Source organism: Podarcis erhardii (genome assembly GCF_964252035.2).
Source record: "Podarcis erhardii genome assembly, chromosome: 8".
In the NCBI taxonomy this organism is placed as follows: Eukaryota; Metazoa; Chordata; class Lepidosauria; order Squamata; family Lacertidae; genus Podarcis; species Podarcis erhardii.
In genome coordinates, this window is record NC_138499.1 from 69,559,536 (window position 1) to 69,583,847 (window position 24,312).

Consider the following 24,312-nt stretch of genomic DNA (forward strand, 5'->3'; position numbering starts at 1 on the left):
CAGCAAAGGTTTCCACTGCCTGCCTGTCCGGGGGCTGAAAATGGGGTGGCTTGCTGGCAGGGCTGAAGACCAGTCTGGGGCTAGCAAGAATCTCTAGGATCCTAAATTCCCTTGTTAAACCTGACATGCCCCCAAACACAACCAGAAACTATATCAGCCTCAGAGATGGAGGACTTATTTCCCTCCCAGAGGGAGAGAATGTAGAAAGGAGGGGAGGAGGCACAACCCACCAAGACTTAAGAAATAATAATAATAATAATAATAATAATAATAATAATAATAATTTATTTTATTTATACCCTGCCCTCTCCAGCCAATGCAGGGCTCAGAGCGGCTTACAAGCAATATTAAAAACAAGATGAATGATTACAACTTAGAAACAAAAATAAAATACAACATTAAAATAATGGAACATTAAAATATTAAAATGTAGCCTCATCGCAGGAGGAGAAGGAAAAGATAAAAGAAAGAGAGGGAGGGAGGGAATCAAATTGGCTCCAAGCCGAAGGCCAGGCGGAACAACTCTGTCTTACAGGCCCTGCGGAAAGAAATCAGATGTTGCAGGGCCCTGGTCTCATGAGGCAGAGCGTTCCACCAGGCCAGAGCCAGAGTTGAAAAGGCCCTGGCTCTGGTTGAAGCCAATCTAACTTCCTTAGGGCCTGGGACCACTAGGGTGTTGTTATTTATGGACCTTGAGGCTCTCCGTGGGGCATACCAGGAGAGGCGGTCTCGTAGTTACGAAGGTCCTAGGCCATGAAGGGCTTTAAAGGTCAAAAGCAGCACCTTAAATCTGACCCTGTACTCCACCGGGAGCCAGTGCAGCTTGAAAAGCACTGGGTGAATATGCTCCCATGGCAGAGACCCCGTGAGGAGCCTCGCTGCAGCATTCTGTACCCGTTGGAGTTTCTGGGACAGCTTCAAGGGCAGCTCCGCGTAGAGCAAATTACAGTAGTCAAGCCTGGAGATGACCGCCGCATGGATCACTGTGGCCAGGTTGGGGTGGGAAAGGTAAGGGACCAACTGCTTGATGCGGCGAAGGTGGAAAAATGTCACCTTGGCTGTTGCTGTAACTTGCACCTCCATGGAAAGGGAGGCGTCAAGGATTACACCCAAACTCTTAACGGAAGGCAATGGCACTAATTGGGCCCCCGCAAGAGAAGGGAGTTGGTCCCTCATCCCCATGCCATCCCGACCTAGCCATAGGACCTCTGTCTTCAAAGGATTTAGTTTCAATTGGCTCCCACGAAACCATCCAGCCACAGCTTCCAAGCATCTGCTCAGTGTGTTCGGGGCCGAGTCGGTGTGGCCATCCATCAGCAGATAGAGCTGAGTGTCATCAGCATATTGGTGACAGCCCAGCCCAAAGCTCCAGATAATCTGGGCAAGGGGGCGCATAAAGATGTTAAAAAGCATCGGGGAGAGGATTGTGCCCTGCGGCAATTAGTGGGAGTTCTACCACAAACTCTCCTGCCCCATTTTATTTTTTTTTATTTTTTTTTATTTTAATTGCTCTACTGATTATGAATAAACACCAAAGTTTCTATTTTATTCTGACATCTAGCATTTCTAAAACCAAACATTTTCCAATTCACTGTTCTGAGATTCCCCCCCACCCCCCATTTGAAAGATGACAAGGGTTCAATGTTTAAATGAACATTTAGGTGCCACAGGTCAGGACCAATATCTTCTCTTGTGACTGATACAATGGCTGTGCTTAAAAACTGGTCTTCAAAACAAAACAAAACACAAGGAAGAGCAATTCACTCATTGCTGTCACTCCAAATTACACCACTTGTTTGCTTGGTGGCGGTAGGAAGTACATCTGATGCTGAGAATTCTCCCCAAATTTCTCTCTCTCAACACAGTGCCTCAGGGATGAAGTGAGCTTGGATCACCCAATGCTGTAGTGATGGTTTCTTTCAACCTCATCAGCAACGCAGGTTCAAAAAAAGGAAGACAAGGTCACAGTGTGTTCTAGCAAGGCAATGCCCTGGAAACTCTGGCAGCTGTTTCAATATAACTGATATAGGCAGCTTAGTGCTAGAACACGCTGATGCAAGGAGACACTTTTGTCATCTAAGGAGAGAAGATCTGCTAATATTTAGAATTTTTCAAAACATTTAATATGCAGATTTCTCTGAATAATTAGATTATTCCTTTGTCCGAGGCAGAGAAGCAAGTGGTACCTTGGGTGTAGTCTGCAAGGCTGGCCAAGTTGTTTTGGCCCCTGAGGCCGAAAATACCAGAAATGCTTCTAAAACTCTCTAGCAGTTAAAACAAAAAACAAAACAACCGCCCCCCTGAATTATTTGATTAATAATTTTGTTGCCCTTTCTTGACTTCCAGAAACAGCTGCCTGAGGAAGCCAACTTACTTTGCTTAATGGTAGTGCCGACCCTGCTTAGAGGAACCCCAAATAGAGGACCAGCTATGCTGGGGAGGGACTGGGTGAAAAGGAAGTCGAGGATCATCAGTGTACAGCATTTAGAGTGACATGCTGGATCAGCCTTTCAGATGATGTGCGGTATGTAATAGAATCACTTTATTGCAATGGGCAAATGCTAAACGAAATAGCGCTCTAACCATCCAAAGAAAAACATCTATGTGAAAATTACATATCTGCTCTTGTGAAGAAAATATCCTGAACATTTTATGTCACTTTTCAGCAAGGTAAACTGTGATTTGATGTACATGGAAATAACTGGAGGTTTCATAAATCTCTACTCCCCCCCCTGCTTTCCCTAATGTTATGAAGATTGTTTTCACCACTAGGGTGATGCTAAAAAAAGGTAAAGGTAATGGACCCCTGATAGTTAAGTCTGGTTGCAGATGACTCTGGGGTTGCGGCGCTCATCTCGCTTTACTGGCCAAGGGAGCTGACATTTGTCTGCAGACAGTTGTTCTGCGTCATGTGGCCAGTATGACTAAGCAGCTTCTGGCAAACCAGAGCAGCGCACAGAAACATCATTTACCTTCCCGCCGCAGCAGTACCTATTTATCTACTTGCACTTTGACGTGCTTTCGAACTGCTAGGTGGGCAGGAGCAGGGACCGAGCAACGGGAGCTCACCCTGTCGCAGGGATTCGAACCGCGACCTTCCGATTGGCAAGTCCTAGGCTCAGTGGTTTAGACCACAGCGCCACCCATGAAATAACCGGAGGCTTCATAAATCTCTACTTCTCCTGCTTTTCCTAATGTTTTTACCACTAGGTGATGCTACAGTGCTGTTTATTTCTATGCCACCTCATTCCATCCCATGCTAACAGCAAATGCAATTCTTGGAGTGCCAGTCCTCTTTTAATAATGATGTATCAGGTGCTTCAGTTTTTGTACCAAGTTCCCTTTTGTTGTGTTTTAATGGTTTTCACTAGGGTTTGGTGCTGGTTTTAGTTTGTTTTGCTAGGCTTCTGTGATTTTATTTCGGACTATGTATGAATTAGCAGTTTAAAATGCAAGTGAGGCAGTTTTCCCCTGCTGAGTTTCAAGTCGCATCTGCACATGGTTGCATGCACTAAAGAGGGGGTGTGGATGTCATCACCTGGTGTACATTACCTGTTGGGTTTCCCTGTACCTGCAGCCCCCCCAACTCTTATTCGTGAAGTTGTCTTCTCTGTGTGTGCTGTCACCTGCACATAACACAATGACTGTCTCAAACGCACGCTCCTCAGCTTAACTGGGCAGGGAGCGTGTTGCTTACTTTTTCAAATCAGAAGGAAGCGAGGAAAAATGCTCCCAACAGCAGTATGTCTCAAGAAACTACAAGGTAGATATGAACTGTGGCTAATGTTATGTGTTGCATGGCAGCAGTGGAAGCCGGTGGAAACAGAGATGTGTGTACACGGCCTTAAGTGTTCTATTGTAGATTTTATTTTATGGTTTATGCAAACTGCTCAGAGAACTTGGCTGGGTGTGCGATATAAAAGCGTAAGAAATAAGCAAGTCTGAAATGGCACTATCCACGCACCAGGAGCAAAGTATCAAATTATACTTGAAATTATTAATAATATATATTGTAAAAAAAAAAAAGGAGGCAAAACACTCTCAAAACAGGCCACTGATCATTCTGGTTGACTTGGACTGGGTGGGGTAAAATGGAATGCAGTATCTTGGAACAGGACACTCCTAAGGCATATTATACAGAGGTCCTCTTGCATTCTACTTGCCATTCCAGCTGTATGCTTCTCTCTACACATGCAGTTGGAAGTACAGTGGATGCTCGGGTTGTGAACATGATCTGTGCAGGAGGCACGTTCGCAACCCGTGTGTCTGCACACGCGCGGGTTGCGATTCGGTGCTTCTGCACATAGCACGATTTAGCACTTCTGCGCATGTGCAAGCACCAAAACCCGGAAGTAACCTGTTCTGGTTCTTCCGGGTTCAGCGCGATGCAGAACCTGAAATCACGCAACCTAAAGTGTCTGTAACCCGAGGTATGACTGTATCTGCTCACTGGGTCTGGTGGTGGGCGAGGTTTGTGGCCCAACATCCAGCCCCGCTGTCCTCTGGTAGCCACGCTGCTGCATCCCACCCCCTTGGGTGCCATAGAGATTTTCTGGGCTCCTGCCAAGAACCTCTTTTCAAATTGGTCTCTCTGTGGGACGAGCGGACCGGGACTGAGCAGGCTTCACTCCAGTCCGCTCCTAGAGAATAAAAGGGGCCCCGCGCTGACGCCTGCAGCACAGTCAGCCCCAGAGTGTAATCCACCCAGCCCTTTCTCCAATATTATCTTTTTTCCCAGGCTGATCTTTTACCTTTCCAGGTCCAGGGGCGTTGCTACGGTCGGATTGCTGTTTTTCAGAGCTGGGAAGGAATTTCCCCTGCTCTGTAGGTTTGGCGTTCCCCATAGCAATTGTCACAAATTTGGCGGTTTTAGGCCTTGGGTGGAATCCTTTAGTTCAACAACCAAGGAAAGGCTGCCATGCCTTCTTTGTGGCAGCAATATCAGGGTTCCTCGTTATAGGGGTCCTGAGGGGAGTCTCTGACCACAAGCACACAGCAGTGGGCCACTGAGCTCCCCTCAGCAATGCGGGAGGGGGCCAGCTGTTTTGCAGTGTCCCCAGTGCCGGATTTACGAATAAGCCATGGCTCTCTTGGGGCCCCCCAAAAAATTTAAAGGAAAAAAACACCTGGATGTATATTTCCAAAATATACCGTATTTTTTGCCCCATAGGACACACTTTTTCCCCTCCAAAAATGAAGGGGAAATGTGTGTGCGTCCTATGGGGCGAATGCAGGCTTTCGCTGAAGCCTGGAGAGCGAGAGGCATCGGTGCGCACCGACCCCTCTCGCTCTCCAGGCTTCAGGAAGCTATCCGCAAGCCTTGCAAGCCCTGCCGGAGTTCCCACGGGCTCACAAGGCTTGCAGGCAGCAGCCTGCCGCCCGAAGCACGGGGAGCCTTCCGGAGGACTCCCCGTGCTTCGGGCGAGTGTCCGCAAGCCTAGCGCGCCCGGTGGGAGGTCCTGCCGAGCGCGCGAGGCTTGGGGAGGCAGCCTGCCGCCCAAAGCACGGGGAGCCCTCCGGAGGACTCCCCGTGCTTCGGGCGAGTGTCCGCAAGGCTTGGGGCGGCAGCCGCAGCTGCGGGAGGGGGAAAAATATATTTTTTTTATTCATTCCCCCCCCCAAAAAACGAGGTGCGTCCTATGGGCCGGTGCGCCCTATAGGACGAAAAATACGGTAATATAAAAAACAAATAAAATAAAACCTACATACAGCAACAGTGTTTTGTGTTGTGTATGGACCTATTAGGTCCATAAATTACCATATAGCACATATTCAACCCAAAAACCAAACAAAGGACAGCTGGACATATAAAGCGCCCCATTACCTTCAGTAGCTTAGGGCCTCATCAAACCTAAATCCGGTCCTGAGTGTCCCCATATTCCCGATTGACCCTGTCTTGCCTCAGACCCCCATCTGGGGGCTGAGAGGGATATACACCCAATGCCTAAGCTATCTGAAATTTAATAAAGTTGAGGCCATTTTAATCCCAAATATGTTGTCATGTGTTTTCCTTGAACTGAGATCTGGCTCCCAGAGTGAGGTGGGGGACAGCATCTGGGCAGGCAAACTCCTCGCTTCTTCTGAAGTACCTAGGAAATGCTGTTTTCTGTGCTCTGGGTGGGTGTGGGGAAAGAACCAAATAATAACCCCCTAGATTTCCACTGCAATTCCAGTTGTAAGCCTGACCTTTAAAGCATTTTGAGCAGGGTAACATTCAGAGAAGGTGCCCACGAGCATGACAACAAGGCTTGAATTTGCATGACATTGGCACATTTCCTCAAAATAAGAGAACCTGTCACTGAGAAATATGTAGACGGGGAAATTTCTGGATTAACTGTTCAAAGTGTAAAATAATATGTCATTTTATTGCTGCCCTTAAGGAGCAGGTGTCACTTGGCATCATTTGCAATGGCAGTCTCGTGACGCAGTGCTAAGTCCAAGCCTCCCAAGACCAACTCATTGCAGAAGGCGTTGGTTAGTGAAACAAATGGGTGTCCGCTCCAATTACCTTGATTGTCCCTTAGAGTAAAGTTGGGGTTGTTAGCTGCCTCGGGAGCCAAGCTATAGTAGAAGTGCTGTCCCTCTTGTGGGTCGTCCTGGTCAATCGCGCTCACTGTCTGAATCAGCTGTAGGAGGGGAGAGCAAAACAAAGGGTCTGATGAGAGCTCCAGCAGGAGAAAGCTGTGTTTCAGGATTGCAATGAAAAGCCAAGCCAAGCCAGATTCATCTTCTTGAGGGAGCAGGGATCTATGAAGGCAATCAATATGTTGCCAGAATCAATGGTGAGTGAAATGATTAAAAACAGAATGGGCGAACCTAAGCTGGCTAAAATATGAGAAGGGTAAATTAACATTTGGATGCCCCATAGACAGGAGACGGAGCGTATGCTTTGTGTGTAGGAGGTCACAGGTTCAGTCCCTGGTATGCCTGTGAACCTTCCCCAGCACGCCCCCTTTCAGATAGCTCAACCTCAGGGTCATGGGTTTGAGGCCCATGTTGGACAAAAGATTCCTGCATTCCTTGTGGTCCCTTCCAACTCTGCAATTCTGAGTCTATGACACTGGAGCTTCGACCTTGAGAAGGCAAGAGCTGCTGAGGTTATGGAGTGGGAGGCTTTCAGAATCTGTCTCCATCTCCCAGGGAGGAAGATCTGAAATAGCCTGTGGCCCTGAGGACACCCACCAGGATCATAGGACTAAAGAAACTTTGCATGTAACTCTAAGAGACATTATACCTCCTAGACACAACTTCTGCTTCAAGAAGAGCCTTGCAAAATCCAAAGGATTGTACCCAATGGCTGTGTGAGCGTGAAGGCACCTCGTGCAACTGAACTTTCTCTTCCTCCCTCCTGCCCTGTGCCTCACTACAAACCTTGTTCTGAGGGTCCAAGGGGGGCTGAATGGTGAGGGCTGCCCTGTAATGTAGCTGCAGTGTGAGAGGGGAACGGGCTGGAATTAAGCAGAGAGATCTTGCTCCAGCTCTGCTGCCATGAGAGCTCTCTGTCTGGTTTCGTGCAACCCCCTTCTATTGCTGTTCTGCACAACCAATGTTTATTCTCCAGCTTTCCGGAGTTGGGGTTTCAGGCTGCAGGAGGCAAGGATGAGGGGAAAGAGAAAGACTGGTTGGACGAGCTGCCTTGGGTTAGTGCATCCACTGGATGCAACTCAAATACTTGCATGCTGCCAAAAATTGTAAGAGAAAGAGGGAGGTAAATCACTCATTCTGTATTTTCATGTGAAGGATGCTTGCATGGTCAGATTTGTATTTAATTGCATTTTGGACTGGAAAAGGAGAAAAGAAAAAGTGCTGTTTCAACTTGTATCTAAATATAAAACAGGACCATGTGGGGACACCTTCACAGTAAACATTAACCACAGAGAATGTCAGAGAAAGGTTAATATATGTGATTTCTTGCAGATGTAGCTGTGAATGAAATATGCAGAACTGCACTGGGTAGTGAGAAATGAGCTAAAATGGAGTCAAAACAAATTCTCAATAGTTCTTTGGACTCAGGAACACAGGTAGCTGTTAAACAAACTCCATGCCCTGGCTGTACCTGCACCCCAAAGCCTGCATAATAACCCTGGAAGTGAAAAGGGCACAATGATTTAGCTGATCCAAGTAAAAGGGTCTTCTCTGGCATCCTGCTAGTTCACCTACCATTATTCCTCAACTCACTGGTAGCTCTGAAGCAGCAATATTAAGAGTCACTACCATGGTGGCATGGGACGCGGGTGGCGCTGTGGTCTAAACCACTGAGCCTTGGGCTTGCTTATCATAATGTCAGTGGTTTGAATCCCTGTGATGGGGTGAGCTCCCGTTGCTCGGTCCTAGCTCCTGCCAACCTAGCAGTTCAAAAGCACATCAAAGTGCAAGTAGATAAATAGGTACCACTCTGGTGGGAAGGTAAATGGCGTTTCCATGCGCTGCTCTGGTTTCGGTGTTCCATTGTGCCAGAAGCGGCATAGTCATGCTGGCCACATGACCTGGAAAAACTGTCTGTGGAGCGGACAAACGCCGGCTCCCTTGGCCTGTAAAGCGAGATGAGTGCCACAACCCCAGAGTCGTTTGCGACTGGACTTAACTGTCAGGGGTCCCTTTACCTCTTACTACGCTGCCATTGCACAAAACATTAATTCATGGGTCCACACAGTGCTAGTTTTTTAGAAAAAGAGTTGCCAGAACTCACCACGAATGCCACCCTCTTTCTCTTAGAATGGCAATCGCATCCACCTGAGTTCTGGTGAGTTCCCCCTGAGGAAAAAAGCCCTGGCTCCTTAAATCCCTCTAATTTTGTAAGCTCAGGCTATACACACAGAAGATGGTGCCAGCCTCATATATACAGTTTTTCTTAGCTTCTCTCACCTGTCCGGCTTTGGCATTTTCACATACAAAAGCCTCGTAGAACCTGGAGAATTCTGGAGCGTTGTCATTCACATCCAGCACTCTTATTGTGACAGAAACACTGCCAACCTGCGAGGGGTTGTCTGAAAGAAGATAGAAGCAAAAATAAAAATAAAAAACCACGAGTGGCTTGGTCCTGATGTAAATTAATCTTGGTGCCGTGCATTACATTTGAGAGTTGCGGTTGCCCAAGAAGAGCAGGCAGACCTGCAGTGCGGTATAGCACATGTTGAGCTCTTGAGGCTCTGGTTTCATTACTTGATGTGTCTAGAAGGTTTGAGCCCACCAGGGACGGCTGTGGGCAGAGGGATGGACCAGATGACCCTCAAGGCCCCTTCCAACTCTGCAATTCTGTGATTCTATAAAACCTTTCTAGTGTGTTCAGAGGAGTATCTAGGCTCCTTTGCACCCTTGGTAAGGAGCTATATCAGTTTCCCCTAGCAAGGAGCTGTGTCAGCAACCCCCCTCCCTTAAACCCTTGGCAAGGAGAAATATTGGTGCCCTCCCCCAAACAGCGGAGGAGCAAACTGGAGAACGTCTGGAAGTCTGGGCAGGCTCCTAGCCACTCCAAGCCAGAGTGGAGAGGCATGATTTTTGCGCGCGCGCACACACAAGCCTGCGCCCTTGGTGAGAGCCAACCTGCCCAGTCCCTAAGAATGATCCTGAGTCTTGAAGAAATATTGCAAAAAAGAAAATCAGGTATTAAAGGGTATACTAAAAGGCAATAGCGAACTTAAGAAATGTGTAATTAAAAAATTAAATTTGGATGATTATCAGAGAGGCTGAAGGAAGTCCCAAAGTGAAAAATTTGTTAAAGTTGAAATGTGATGTGTTATGTATTTTTATGTGAAAATTAATAAAAAAATTATAAAAAAAAGAATGATCCTGAGTCTCTTACAAAAAGTGCTTGTTGCATTTATGTATGAAAATTTGAAGAGGCAAACGTCTTCACAATTTCTGACTCAGATTGATAGAAAAGTGTTTCCACAGCACGATTAGTGTTTCTGAGAGTGTGAATTATGTAGGTTCATTCTAAAATGCAAACCAAACTAATTTCCTCCCCCATCGGATGAGAATGTGACACAGATAACTTTTTTTTTTTTTTTAATGACCCTTGTCTGCTGTAATGTCTATTTCCGGCCGGTGTTTCATACACTGAAACTCTAAATATGTATGGGGGCAGAAGGTTTCTCAGGAATGCCACAGTAGTTCTCAAGCAACAGTGACCCCTACGTTTCGGTACATATCTGAGACCCTAGTAAGCAGCTTTCCCTGCCCTAAACACGGGTTTATTACAAAATTATTTCTAGAGGCCACTAAAAAAAGCAAGCAAGCAGATGGTGATAACAGTCGCTTGCTACTGGCTCAAGGAGGTTTTGAACCAGTGACCTAGAAGTGAAAGGCTCTGAGCTCATTAGCAAATCCCTGAGCCATTCAATCCTTCCTGATAATGCTGCTTTCTACTCTGATAAGCCCTGTAATATTCAGAGCATCTGTTTTTGCTACTAATAGTTCTTGGGGTGAGAGTGCGTGTGCTAGCTCTTATCTGAACTGCATTTAAAAAAAAAAAAAAGCAAGAAAGAGAAATTAAACAACAATTCCCTTGAATGCTAATGGTTTGAGTAAACATTTCATTTGCAGACCTCCCTAGGAGCGTAAAAATTAAATGCTACTTTCATTCCCTCAATCAGATGCGAAGCGTGGCTTCCACTGCAGTGCATATAAATATGCATGTCATACGGTTTGTGTAAGCTGAACTCGGGCTGTTTCTTAACTGCAGTGAAGTTGTCGAGGAAGCAGTCCTATGCACACGAGGCTGGCGTAGAGAGAGCCAGTGTAAAGTTGCACCACATCCAAACCGCATCCTAAGCCTGGCAGAAGGAGAACAAGCCTTCAAAATAAGTGTCCTATGCCAGGTTGCCAAGTCACACGACTGAGTTGAATGGGATTATGATCCAGCCTATGTCTCCTCTCTCTGGTCCCACCCCAGAATATGCCCCCTGGCCTCAGCTTAGCAAACTTTGGCTGAGCCGGGGTTGGGGTCCGAACCAGGAATTAGCCAGCTGAGCCAGAAATCCACAGTGGATCTTGCCATAGGATCGGAACACCCCAAGAGTCTGCCAGAGTTGGCTTTAAATGCTGGTTAAATTGGAACCCCAGTAAAATACATTTGGAGATAACTGGAGTGGTACCTCGGGTTACATACGCTTCAGGTTACAGATGCTTCAGGTTACAGACTCTGCTAACCCAGAAATATTACCTCGGATTAAGAACTTTGCTTCAGGATGAGAACAGAAATTGTGCAGCGGCGGCGCGGCAGCAGCGGGAGGCCCTATTAGCTAAAGTGGTGCTTCAGGTTAAGAACAGTTTCGGGTTAAGAACGGACCTTCCAGAACGAATTAAGTATGTAACCAGAGGTACCACTGTATTGAACTCTTGTGTTTCCATGTTAACAAACAATAAAACATAATTGAAAGGAGGATAAGATGGAGATAAATGTGCAGCAACCCCAAATGTTGAAACAAACATATTTGCATGGTTTTTGTTCTCCTTACTCAGCTCCACGGCCAGGACGGTGATATTGTGCCATGAAATGTCTTCCCGATCCAGGGGTCTTGCAGTCATCAGAGCACCTGTTGCGATGTCGACATAAAAGAAGCGTCCGGGATCACTGCTTCGATCAATGGAATACCTGTAAAAAAGTATACATTTAGAAGGCATCATATGCAAGGAATAAATCATTCCTAACCAAGGCTCCATTCAGGTTCATTAGTAACTTTTAAGTCTCTGGTTTGCTTCTAGTTCAGACACTAAATTTAAAGCATGGCTTGATAATTTGTTTGATTGCTTTTATCCTATAATAGTTTTTTTAAAAAAATAAAAACAACAACAACTAGAATAGCAAGAATAGTTGAAAACAGTTATAACTAATTTTTAAGGTATTTTTTTGGTCTCTCCTGACAGTGAATAATAAATACAACGCTCTGTTGTTCTATTACACTACTGTATAATAGTTATTTTCACCTGATCTGAAAATGAATATAAGAACTGAAAAAGCTGCAGAAGTGAAAATGAATAAGGATATGTTGCAACTTCATGTGAGAAAAGGCAAGAGAGTATGAGACTTTCTTTAGTTTAGGAAAATAAATGACAACTAAGATGGACAAGGACTTGCGGGTGGCGCTGTGGGTTAAACCACAGAGCCTAGGACCTGCCAATCAGAAGGTTGGCATTTCGAATCCCCACGATGGTGTGAGCTCCTGTTGATCGGTCCCTGCTCCTGCCAACCTAGCAGTTCGAAAGCACGTCAAAGTGCAAGTAGATAAATAGGTACCGCTCCGGTGGGAAGGTAAACGGCGTTTCCATGTGCTGCTCTCGTTAACCAGAAGCGGCTTAGTCATGCTGGCTACATGACCTGGAAGCTGTACGCCAGCTCCCTCGGCCAATAAAGCGAGATGAGCGCCACAACCCCAGAGTCGGTCACGACTGGACCTAACGGTCAGGAGTCCCTTTACCTTTACCTAAGATGGACAAGAGTCACGTTTACCAACTTATGAATGGTTAGAGAGCAGATAGGACATTTTTTCCTACCCCAGACCCAAATAAGTCAATTGGCACAGCAGGTTGAGGACAGACAAAAATAAATACAGTCATGTGGCATCATACATGAAGATTCAGTTCTAAGGGTCACACATATGAAAAATTCCACATAACCAAAATTATGGGGGTCTCTTCTGTGTGCTGTCTCACTCCTCCACGTGGAAAGCAAGAAGAGGGAAATGAGCAGAAAGAGACAAAGGCAGAATGGATCATTCAAAAGTATTAAATGAAATGGGGTCCATTGTACTGGGGTTCATCTATATTAAAATGTATATCACAGCTTGCTTGATTGACTGATTATTTTATTGCAAATCCATTTGACTGCCTGAGTCAGTCTCCCTAACTAGCAATATGGGAATCATAAAACTGGCTTACCCTCTGGTGTTGTTATAAGGATTGACCCACTGTTGCATCTGGTAGGGGGGGACAGATGCAAAGTATGTTGACAACATTATATATCTTTAGGTGCCAGGCAAAAACTTTCCTCTATAACCAGGCCTTTGGCCCTGAACTATCCGTGGTCTTTTAGCAATGGGTGGGAAGATTTTCATGCAACCACTACCCCCAGCTCGGTTTCAATATATCTGCGTGGGGTGTGTTTGTAAGTTGCTTTGGGTTGCCTTGGTCAAAAGAAAGTGACCAACACATTTAAATAACAACAATAAGTAGAGAGTGCTATCTGAACAGTGAGCTGCAATTTGTGGCCAGTGCTGCTACACAAGTGGAGTTCTGCTCACACAATGGGATTCCTCTTTGCTCCTGTTCCTTGCATGACCCCAAAATCTGCCCCATAGAGTCTCCCAACTCTTTGGAGAAGATTTTGTAGGTTTACAGAGAGCTTGGGGAGGGCAGGGTAAAGTCCCATTAAGGAAGTGGAAGTATGTTGTGCAAGCAGAACAACTGTGTGGGACGCAACCCAACGTGTTGTAATTGCGCAAGGGAAGCACGCAGCAAAGGAAACGCAAGGCACACAACGTTGTTGGACTGCTTTCAAAGAAAGAAGCAGCTTTGTTTAGTCGAAGAATAAGAAGAAGGGAGGAAAAATCATTGTGAATGCTCTCTCACACTTTTAAAATAAAGATGTATCCCCCAGTCTGCTAGATTTATTAAGGAAAGCCACACAAAAGCTTTAGATTGTGAAATAATGATCTGTCTTGCAAACGCCCATTAAAAAAAATTCTCCTCTGACAGTTTAGGGATAACTTGTATCTGAAATTGAATATGGCCTTGTGATTAGTGGTGCAACATTAATCACTGGTGTCATGCAGCACAGGTGGAGTTTTTGTACTGCATTCTTTGCACATGTTTGCCTATTATTAATAATTGGTTCTCAGCACTCGAGTCCATTGAACTGTTTACATAATCTCCCTTAGTCATTCTGAATTAATCAGGCCATGCCTTCAGCAATCAGAATCTCCCAATGTGGGCAATCCAGATGTCAAGAAAGGCAGGGATAAGAGGATTTGGGAGTTTCTGGTGCGTTCGGTGAGCATTCTGGTAATACGGCCCGCCTTTCTGAAATTCCGTTGACAAACATAGCATTGCCCTTATTTATTGAAATAACCACTGGAATCCCCGAACATTTTCCGGTGGAATTGTGCTTATGGCATGCCCGCAAAACCAAATTATACCAGTTATAATTCACCTGTGTACTACTGGCATATCATGGGGTAAAACTAAGATCTGTTCATTAAACCATCTATAATACTAAAATTGTAAGTAGCCACATTGGTCTATGGGTGGGTGGGGGGAGAGAATCTAATAGGGCAGACTAAAATATCAGAGTGGGATGCGGGTGGCGCTGTGACTTGACGATCAGAAGGTCGGCAGTTCGAATCCTTGCGACGGGGTGAGCTCCCGTTGCTCGGTCCCTGCTCCTGCCAACCTAGCAGTTCAAAAGCACATCAAAGTGCAAGTAGATAAACTCTGGTGGGAAGGTAAATGGCGTTTCCATGCGCTGCTCTGGTTCGCCAGACGTGGCTTAGTCATGCTGGCCACATGACCTGGAAGCTGTACGCCGGCTCCCTTGGCCAATAAAGCAAGATGAGCGCCACAACCCTAGGCCACGACAGGACCTAATGGTCAGGGGTCCCTTTACCTTTACTAAAATATCAGAAAGTTGTGAGCAAGCTTTCAAGTTCTTCAGAACTCTTGTTCACACTTTCTGTATTTAATAAAACATCCTGTGAAGGCTGTTGGATGCTCCAAACTTTGAGGATTTTACAGGGTAGAGCACAATATTTAGCATGTAGAAAGCCCCAGGGGCATGTGTGGTGGTGGTGGTGAGAGACACAAGTGTTTGTTATTTTGAAGACACAGAAACAGAGACAGCAGGGGGTTGCCAGAATGTGAAGTGCCTTGGTGTGCAAAGTCTGTCTGGGCATCTGATGCAGCTTTGCTACCTTGTAGAAGTTCCCCTTTATTCCTCCCTGTGCTATCTAGTTATATATTTATAAACGAAGCAAAAATGTCCTCGGCCCTCAGTGCTCTGTCACTCAAAGGAAACGAAACCCCTGGAATGTGTCACACACACCCCTTGGGCAGCTGGAGAGTGCATAACAATAGATCACTCTGCTCACCAGACTTTCAAGAAAGAGATTCCCTTTATTTCCACATCTATATGAAGACCCACCTATCCCAAATCTTCTTTTCTATCTATAGCCCATGAAGCTTTAGAGAAACTATAGCAAGGGGTGCATATTTGCACACATCCCCTTGGCCAAAGTCTCCTGCTTCGAGAGGAAGATGAGACATTACGGTTAAGATTGAGAGACCTGAAAAAAGGAGAGCACGTTTCCCCTCTTTTCGCATAATAAATTATCACGCAATCATTACTCAGTTGCTCTGGACAGTTCCAGATGTCTTTCCTCAGGCAAAACTTCTGTGACAAGGAAGCTTCCGTTTCCTGAAATTTGTGGGAGGCCTAGACTGGGCCACATGTTACACTGGTCATGTAAATACATTCTGATGAACATTTACTGTTCCCAACGCTAATCCTGTGGAAAGCCATCTAATTAGATTTTAATTTGACCCTGACTTGTTTTTAGGAGGTAATTTAATTATTGTTTGATTTTATACCAATGTTATGTATTTGATGTTAGCCTCCCTGAGCCCAGTCTTGGCTGGGGAGGGCGGGATACAAATAAAACATTATTATTATTATTATTATTATTATTATCATCATCATCATCATCATAATCATCAGAGTGTAACAGTGTAGAATGGGATTATTTTGAGCAGGGATGACATAAACCATCCTTTTGTTGCCTGAATAGTAAGCTGCAGCTTCCTCACTGACAGAGACTCAATACCATCTGTCCTAAATTGATAATGGTTAATTAACTCTGGATGCACCAGAGAGAGTCAGTTCTTAAATCTTGCCTCTGATTCAGAGAGGACAAGTAAGTGGTGATTTTGCCTGCACAAAATAATGTATAGCCTTGCTAGCATCTAAGGTTAAGCATTTATTTGAAACTGGCAGATTAATATTCTTCAGCCTTTTATATGTGTCTGTGGGAAGGGAAGGTGTTATTGTTTCGTTTTAATTATTTACTTGTTCTAATTCTGTATTTCATTCTGTGAACTTGCCCTGAGATCTTATGACGAAGGGTGGCATATAAATCCTATTAAATAAAGAATAATAAATTTCTGAATCTGCATTACCTCCCCTAAAGCAACAAGAACAATCCTAGGAGTTAACATAGTGGATATTTAGGTTGATGGGGGGGGGGGGAGAATTGAGAAACAAGGAAAGAAAGGAACCTGATGGAGTTGTTGGTCACATCCGGGTCCTTGGCATAAATCATTTGTATGGTGGTCCCAATGTCCACATCTTCAGGGACTTCCACAAAATAAAAGCTAGGCTCAAAGAGTGGGGGCTCTTCCACATCCTCAACGGTGATGTGTACAGTTGCCGTGTCACGGAAGGGGCCTAGGTTCAGGAAGCGCATTTCCAAGTGGGGATTGGCACCCTCCACCTTTAAAGTGTAGCTCTTCTTACTCTCAAAGTTCAAGGGCTGAAGATGAAGAAGAAATAAAGCATTAGAAGACCTCCTCCGAGACTGGACAGAACGTCTTGAGCCATACCACCCAATTCCTTTAAAATAAAACACTTCCCTTTTAAACTCGTATCACTTACATTGTATATAACTGGGTGGATGAACACGATAGCCCCACAACTTCGTTGTTTTCATTTTAACAAAATGCATCCCAAATATTACTTTAATAATTGGGTGAGGGTTGTCCAAGCAGTCACAGAGGATAGCGAGGTCTAGCATGTCATCTTGTGCCCCAGTCCAGCTCCAGCAGTAGCCAGGATTGGGCACCAGTATGTGTCCACCACACACACACCCCAAATCCAAATAGGAAGAGCAAAAAGAAGCCTTTGCTCTTTCAAACTCAGTTCTTTTGTTTTTCTTTTCTTTTCTTTTTTTGCAAATTAGGTCATTCCAAAGATGTGGAGCTGCTACAGAGAAGGCCCATTCACGTGCCACCACTTCTTGAATTCCCTTATGGTGGAATCACCAATAGGGTATCCTCCGTAGAACTTAATTCATGGACAGGTTGATACGGATAGGAGTCAGTCTTTCAGATATTTGAGTCCCAAGCCACTTGTCAGCATAAGCACCATGAACTGGGCTCAGAAATTGGCTCACAACCAGTGCATCATTTTTTTTAAAACACTGGCGTTGCACAAGTTCAACCAGCTATTCCCATCCGCTCTCTGGACACTGCATTCTGCACTTTTTGCAGCTTCCAGACAGTCTTCAAGGGCAGCCCCATGTAGAGTCTGTTGCAAAAGTCCAGCCTGGAATTTGCCAGAACATGGGCTACAGTGGTCAGGTTTTTTCCTATTCAGGAATGGCCATCGCTGGTGAAGCAGCCATACCTGAGAGGAGCTACTCCCTGACATTGGAGCCACCTGGGCTTCAGGTGACAAAACCGGATCAAGGAGCACTCACTCCTCCAACCCCCCCCCATATACCTGCTCCTTCAAGGGGGTGCAACCCCATCAAGGACAGGCTTTCTGCCCACTTCCTGGATATGGGAGCTCATAGTCCACAGCACCTGAGTCTTACCAGGATTCAATTTAATACCCCAAACCTAGCTATGTGTGTTATGTGTGTTAAGCACTTTGAGCATATAACAAAAATGTTGTACATAATGCATTTAATTATATTTTAATTGCTATAATTCAGTCAGGGTGAAGCACCATTAATTTTATTTATTTCAATGTGGGAGAGTTAAGCACATGGCTAAGCTATTCCACGGAAATTAGCGACATTCAAATGTATTCCATTTTGGCTGTTCTTCTAAGTCCTTTATTATTATTGCCTAAACGTTAGAGGGAGGGCTTTATCACAAAGCGAATCCGGTACTGAAAGACAACCGTGCTAACGTCTTCCTTTTGCAGAAGACATTCTCTTTTTTTCCCATGCTGGTTTTTCATGCCCTTTCTTGATACAGTTTTACATGTGAAGGAAATTGATGCCGATAATTGTACTGCAGTGATACTTAGCGTGCACTTTTTATGTATAACAATAAAATGATAATTGAAAAGAATCTTAGCGGCAACAGCAAAGCGAAGCCTAGGAATGTCCAAAGAACCTTCATAAAAGTGGATCTCGAAATGGTTGCAAGGGTCTTTTAGAGCATTATGAGGCCTCCTGCTGATAATTTAATTTCCAAGAATACAATGGTTATACGCTCTTTACTTTTACATAATGGGTAGTTTAATGCTGAATATTAGCAAAATGGAATCCTTGTAACTGGCACAGATTTTGATCAAAACAAAATGTGTGCTTCTAAAGCTGTCGACTTGGTTTTAGAGGCAAAGACCATCTTGGAAGAAGTTCAAATCTGTTTTCTGCACTGGGATTTTTTCTTTTTTTTTAGCACAAATTGATAGTTTATATTTACTTTAATTTTGGGGATTTGTATCTTCTTGAGGAAGGCATATGCTGAATGGAGGAATGCATTAATTAACACAGTCAGCAACAGCAAATCCCAGTTGGCTAGCAAACACTCAGCAGGGAACTATGCCAGTCTAGGAACACCCCTCAAGAACAATGCATGATACATGTGTTTGCAGATAGATAGATGATAGATAGATGTATATGTGTGTGTATTACATTCTTGGTATTATGCATCAAATATCTTACACGTCCAAGTGAAAATGTAATGGCCCACTGAAGCCAATGGAAGAGAATTCGTTCCAATGGGACTTCACCCGGAACAGTCCGAATGAGTGAACAAGATATTTTTTTCAGACTTTAGAAATAATTAAAATTTTAAATGAGCAGACAAAACTGAGTAATGGCACAACTGAGACAGTCAGAAGGATGGCTCACATGCTAGTTTCTTTGGGCGCAAACTATTTGCTACATTGCAACCACATGCAATGAATTCCTGCTGGCACGTTTCACTTGCAACGTGTCCTCCAGAAGGGGCCATTAACCTTTCCCCCTAAAACTTCCCCCTAAAACCCCTAGCTTCTTTTAACTTGATGTTCTTTTAACTCTGCCTATGCCAGCCTCTCCCAGAAAGCAAAAGATGCGAGAATGCTTTTAATTTGTACAACTGATTGCTTCCCCCCTTCTTTTAAAAACCCATTTTAAACTGATTTAAGTTAGGATCCTATACTATATTCCCCAAGTTGAAAATCCAGACAAAGTTGTTGAGCTTTCTTCCCCCCCAAAAAAAAATCTAAGTTTTTGGCCTTTATTTGAATTCTATAAATTTTCCCCAGACATTTTGCCAATTTCCTGCCCAATTCCCAGATGTATGGCAGCCCTATCCTAAACTCAAGAGTAGGTCCCATTGAACTCAAGAGAGGTTACTTTTGAGTAGACATGAATAGGATTGCACTATCAATGGACTTAGTTGTATTAGTTGTAGAAGTCGTATGCAAAGTAGTAATAAAAGTACGGTAATTACAATAACAATATTTCATCGCAATGGAAATTGCATTTACAGTAATGGTTGCACATTGCTGAGGAATGAACGTGTTACCTTTCTCACTGTGATGACACCAACTTGGCGATTAGGCTCGGTGGTAATATCAAAGACATCCAGTCCATCCCCATCCACGAAGCTGTATTTCATTTCAGCATTAATGCCTTCATCCAAATCTTTAGCAAGGACACGGCCCACAGTAGAGCTAACTGGAGCAGACTCCAGAACACTCATCTGATAATGTTCTGGGGGGAGAAAATGTTAATCGTGAAATAAAATAAACAAGTTCAATAATATTTAAAAAGAGAACAATGCCGTCAAAATTAAGCCTTTGCAAGCTCCATGCTGATTTCAGTGGAAATCAAATCATATCAAATCATTTAAAATCAAAAGGCCTGAAAAATGCCTAACTGGCTGAATTCTTTATGCCCTTAAATACATTACAAGACTTACAGAAATGAAATGAAGTAGCCACTGTGAATAAGTCTATGACAGCACCACCCTAACTATTTCTATTCAGTAGTGAATCCTATTTAATTCAATGGGGCTTACTTCCAAGTAAGCAGAGTTAGGATTGCAACCTTAAACTCTGAAGTTCCTTACGCTGGGCTGTGGAAGCACATGGTCAACCCCAGTGTAGAAAAATCCAAACAAATTTAAACCCCACTTGCTGAGTTTCAATAGCTCTCTTGACATATCGGGGGCATATTTAAATTGTTCGTATCAAACCATCCGTTCTTCCTGTGGCAAAGCTGATCTGAGAGCAAAACTTATGCATAACCAACAAATCTACAGAGTAAAAGGTTCCCCTTTGCTCCTTTGAATACACAGTAGCTTCGATTAATTCCTTCCTCTTGCAGCAGTATTTATTAACTCAAGAGTTGCACTTCAGACTAGCGCAGCAGGAGGAAATGGCAGTGTGTAATTCTTTGACTGAAAAATAAAGTTGGTAGGGACATGAACAATGGAAGGCAACACCCGCCCCCCTCAAATGCAAGTGCTTAATTAATTGATGAGCAGTGTGTTATTTTAAATTTTAAAATGAGAGGGAATTTAGAAAGTAGGCATGGAGCTTTCTAGGGTATCACAGGAGTGTTCATTTTGTTCACCATCACCAGTGAAACACGTCAAACATTTCACAAGATAAAAGATGGAAGTAGACTCCAGTCCCCAAGAGCTGATGACACAGTAAAAGCACAAACCTATGACAACAACTCAGAAGTAAGGCCCATGGAATTTAATGAGATTTACTCCCAGCTTTTAAGATGAAACATGATTCTTTGCTGTTGCTACAATGACTATCGTAGGTACCAAACCAGTCTGAAAGTTATCAATCCTGATGAGTAGGGATGGGGGAACTCACAGCACTGCAGGTGCTGTTGGACTACAACTTCCATCTTCTCTGACCACTGGTCATATTAGTTGGGGATGAAAGGAGTTGGGAGTCGAACAACAGCGCCACAAGTTCCCCAACTCTGATATGGAGGGAAGTTTAGGTAGGAAGTGAAAGTCATTCTGTTGACTCGTACAAGACTCGTTCTAAGATCACCTTCATGAGAAATCTGCTGGAACAGAATCCGAGAGTACAAATCTGTTGTTGTTGTTTATTAATTATAGCAATATACTTGCAGGTTGAAAGGTTTTATGAGAATCAGTGAATCTTCATAGGAATGTAGCCAGTATCTAGGGACACAGTGAAATCTACCCAGTATTTAGGCTGTTGACTATTTCTTAAACCTCTGAACTGAAGTTGAGCCTCTGTAGTAGCTGTGAAAATTTGATGCCTCCTGAAATGGTTTAAAACTGCATGAGCAACTTAAGGTTATATTCTAATAACAGGTCTGCATTATATTCTAATAACAGGTCTGCATCTTTTGGGCCACATTTTGTGCTGCTATGGTTTTCCCAGCAGTGATGTATGGAAGTGAGAGCTGGACCATAAAGAAGGCTGATCGCCGAAGAATTGATACTTTGAATTATGGTGCTGGAGGAGACTCTTGAGAGTCCCATAGACTGCAGGAAGATCAAACCTATCCATTCTGAAGGAAATCAGCCCTGAGTGCTCACTGAAAGGACAGATCCTGAAGCTGAGGCTCCAATACTTTGGCCACCTCATGAGAAGAGACTTACTGGAAAAGACCCTGATGTTGGGAAAGATGGAGGGCACAAGGAGAAGGGGACGACAGAGGACGAGATGGTTGGATAGTGTTCTTGAAGCTACCAGCATGAGTTTGACCAAACTGTGGGAGGCAGTGGAAGACAGGAGTGCCTGGCGTGCTCTGGTCCATGGGGTCATGAAGAGTCGGACACGACTAAATGACTAAACAACAACAACAACAAAGCTAAAGAGCACAAAAACTATTTTATGTTATCAGATATGAATTTAGTTTGATACCCTTCATTTAAACATGCAAAGGAATACACCCAAGTAAAGGGACAAAGAAGAAGAAGAGGAAAGACCATTTTTTAAAAAAGTTCAACACTTTTTAAGGAATCCTCAGCATCCCTTCTTTGCCTTTGAAGTCTTACTAAGGCTAGCAGCCACTAATGCTTCCTGGTATCCACTTAAAGCTTCATTCAGTACTAATACTGGAACTATCCATTCCTGATTTCTTCCCCACCATTCGTCTTCCATTCTGCTCTCCTATACCTCCATCAAACCTCTCCTTCCCCTTCACTTTATCACACATGGGAAGCTGCCTACCCCTTTGCCTTCATGCCAACATTTCCTTTTGTTCCTCCTCCTGTTGTTCCATCATGGTCCCCTCAAGTCCATCCAGAACTCTGTTGCCGAAACCATTCAACTCTCTGATCACTCTGAAAAGCTCCAGATGTTTATCCTTAATCTCCAATATCCTTCGCAGGGTTCTCACTCCCTTATTGCCCTGGTGTAGTAGCCCTATATTCCTCTGCCTGTATATATGCGTGCTTCTCTACCCCCACAAACACCACCATCCTCTGCTGTGTGAAGATCTCCTGTTCCCTCAAATGACTGACCTGTCTCCCTTGCTGTTTCCTTTGCCCAGAACTGCCTCTCCAGATCTGCACTGTTTCCAAAGCCTTCCTCAGAACCCACCTTTTCTGTGAGGTCTATGTGAGCTCTTTAGTTCTTATCCCCTACGGCAACTAATCCTAAGTACTGATAAGTGCAGAATCTTGCCCTGTTTGCCCCTGCCTCCATTTTCTTCGTGTCTCTCTTCCACTTCACGTCAGGTGTTAGACTGCAAGCTTCTTGGGGTGGCAATCTGTCTTCTTGATTCTTCAAACCATTGTTGTTGTTGTTGTTGATAACTAGTAAAGCACATATTTACTGTGCAAATATTTTGTCACATCTTTTTATTTGGGCAATGTGCCAGAGATCTGCATATTGTGGTGGACACTTATTGTGTGGAAATCTGGGTAGGGACAAAACAGTGCACCAGGGGAAGAATACCCTGGAATTAAGAAACGTCCATGGAGAAGCTCTGCCCCCGCCCCCAAATGCTGAGACATCGTGGCTGAGACTTACTCTGTGGAAATCTGGGTGGGTTGTCATTGACATCAGACAGGGAGATATTGACTGTGGTCGTCCCAGCTAATCCTCCCAGCTGTCCGCCCATATCTTTGGCCTGGATAATCACTTCATAATATTCTTTTGCTTCTCTATCCATGTTCATTAGCGCTGTCCTAATTAAGCCTATGAAAACGGCAGGGGAAAATAAAGACACACACAAAAAGGCATTTAATTGAATAATGCACACAAAGTAACAAATTTACTAACCCGAGTATTCATTGGGAAATGCTTCCTTTTCAAGATGAAAAACAAAGTTTATTGGGAGCCACCCAGAAAGGCATGCCTCTTTGCAGAATCAGAATGGGCTATACTCTCAAGATACCAGGAACCAGATGCAACGCTGGTCCGCAGCCATGTTGGTGGAGTAATTTGTTATTCACGGAAGGAATTGCCATGAACAGATCACTCGGGAGTTAGTGAAAGAAGCGCTAGAGCCTAGTTCTTCCTTTAGCTTCATACAGAGATTACAGTAGGAAACAAGTACATCTTGTCTTCTTATATATTCTAAATTTGAGTAATTTGAATTAGCGAAAAGACACATTTTAGGTTGAGAGATAAGGGCATGCCTGTTTATTTTTTCAGGGCTATTTTAATTCTGCAACAGAGAATACAAAATAAAATGTTAAAAACAACCTTTCCTCCTAACTTTGACAGCTAGCTGCTACTTCTGCCTTTCTTTCTTTTTTTAGTTATTTCAAATTTCCTTCAGTATTTTTTTTTTTTAAAGGGCACCCTGTTGGTAATGAAAATTAATCAGTTATTCATTTGAAAGGCAATTGATTAATCAGTTAGAATCCTTTGAATGGTGTGAAGTTCAAATAATTACTCTTCTGTGGTCATGCTATCATTAGGCGCATATCTGATTTTGTGCTCTTGGTATTAGAATGCACATTTGCTGTTGCAAACAGGTTATAGCGGTGACTGAAGCTCTAATGTAATTAAACCAATTGTGCATGGCATGCAAAACAATGGTTCAGAACTTCATTATGCTTCTTCAAGAGATGCCTGTGCTTTTGAATGTGGAACATGATGTGTAATTAAGCTAATTGCAATTAGGGATATGCATGCAATGCATGACAGTGAATCGGAGCTACACTGCAAAAGTTGCACACGGAAACAGAGGCAGGATTCACTACCCCATAGTTAACATCCAGGGTTGTTGCAGCTAGTTTCCCTTCCTGAGAGTTTTACTGAAATAGAACATGAGGTGGCAGCAAGGTTTCTCTGATAAACCCTGTCAAAAACGTCCGAGTTCAGTTGCTACCTTTGCTGAATACTATTGCTCATGGTTGTAGAAGAAT

At 44.0% G+C, this 24,312-nt stretch overlaps 1 protein-coding gene and 1 long non-coding RNA gene across 5 annotated transcripts in view; one reads left to right on the plus strand and one right to left on the minus strand.

Moving 5' to 3' along the window:
• The window catches only part of LOC309348147, a 74,906-nt gene extending 63,342 nt beyond the window's left edge, over positions 1 to 11,564 (plus strand). The window contains exon 4 of the long non-coding RNA XR_014159235.1: positions 11,464 to 11,564. This is a non-coding gene — a long non-coding RNA (uncharacterized lncRNA). The remainder of the gene's footprint in view (positions 1 to 11,463) is intronic.
• CDH20 (cadherin 20) overlaps positions 1 to 24,312 on the minus strand; it is a 156,165-nt gene that overhangs the window by 4,016 nt on the left and 127,837 nt on the right. For all 4 annotated transcript variants that reach the window (XM_081873013.1, XM_081873012.1, XM_081873014.1 and 1 more), the window contains exons 5-10: positions 22,967 to 23,134; positions 19,516 to 19,703; positions 16,267 to 16,520; positions 11,460 to 11,596; positions 8,866 to 8,987; positions 6,509 to 6,626 (exon numbers count right to left, since the gene is read on the minus strand). In XM_081873013.1, the coding sequence (XP_081729139.1) occupies positions 6,509 to 6,626; positions 8,866 to 8,987; positions 11,460 to 11,596; positions 16,267 to 16,520; positions 19,516 to 19,703; positions 22,967 to 23,134 (987 nt within the window). The remainder of the gene's footprint in view (positions 1 to 6,508; positions 6,627 to 8,865; positions 8,988 to 11,459; positions 11,597 to 16,266; positions 16,521 to 19,515; positions 19,704 to 22,966; positions 23,135 to 24,312) is intronic.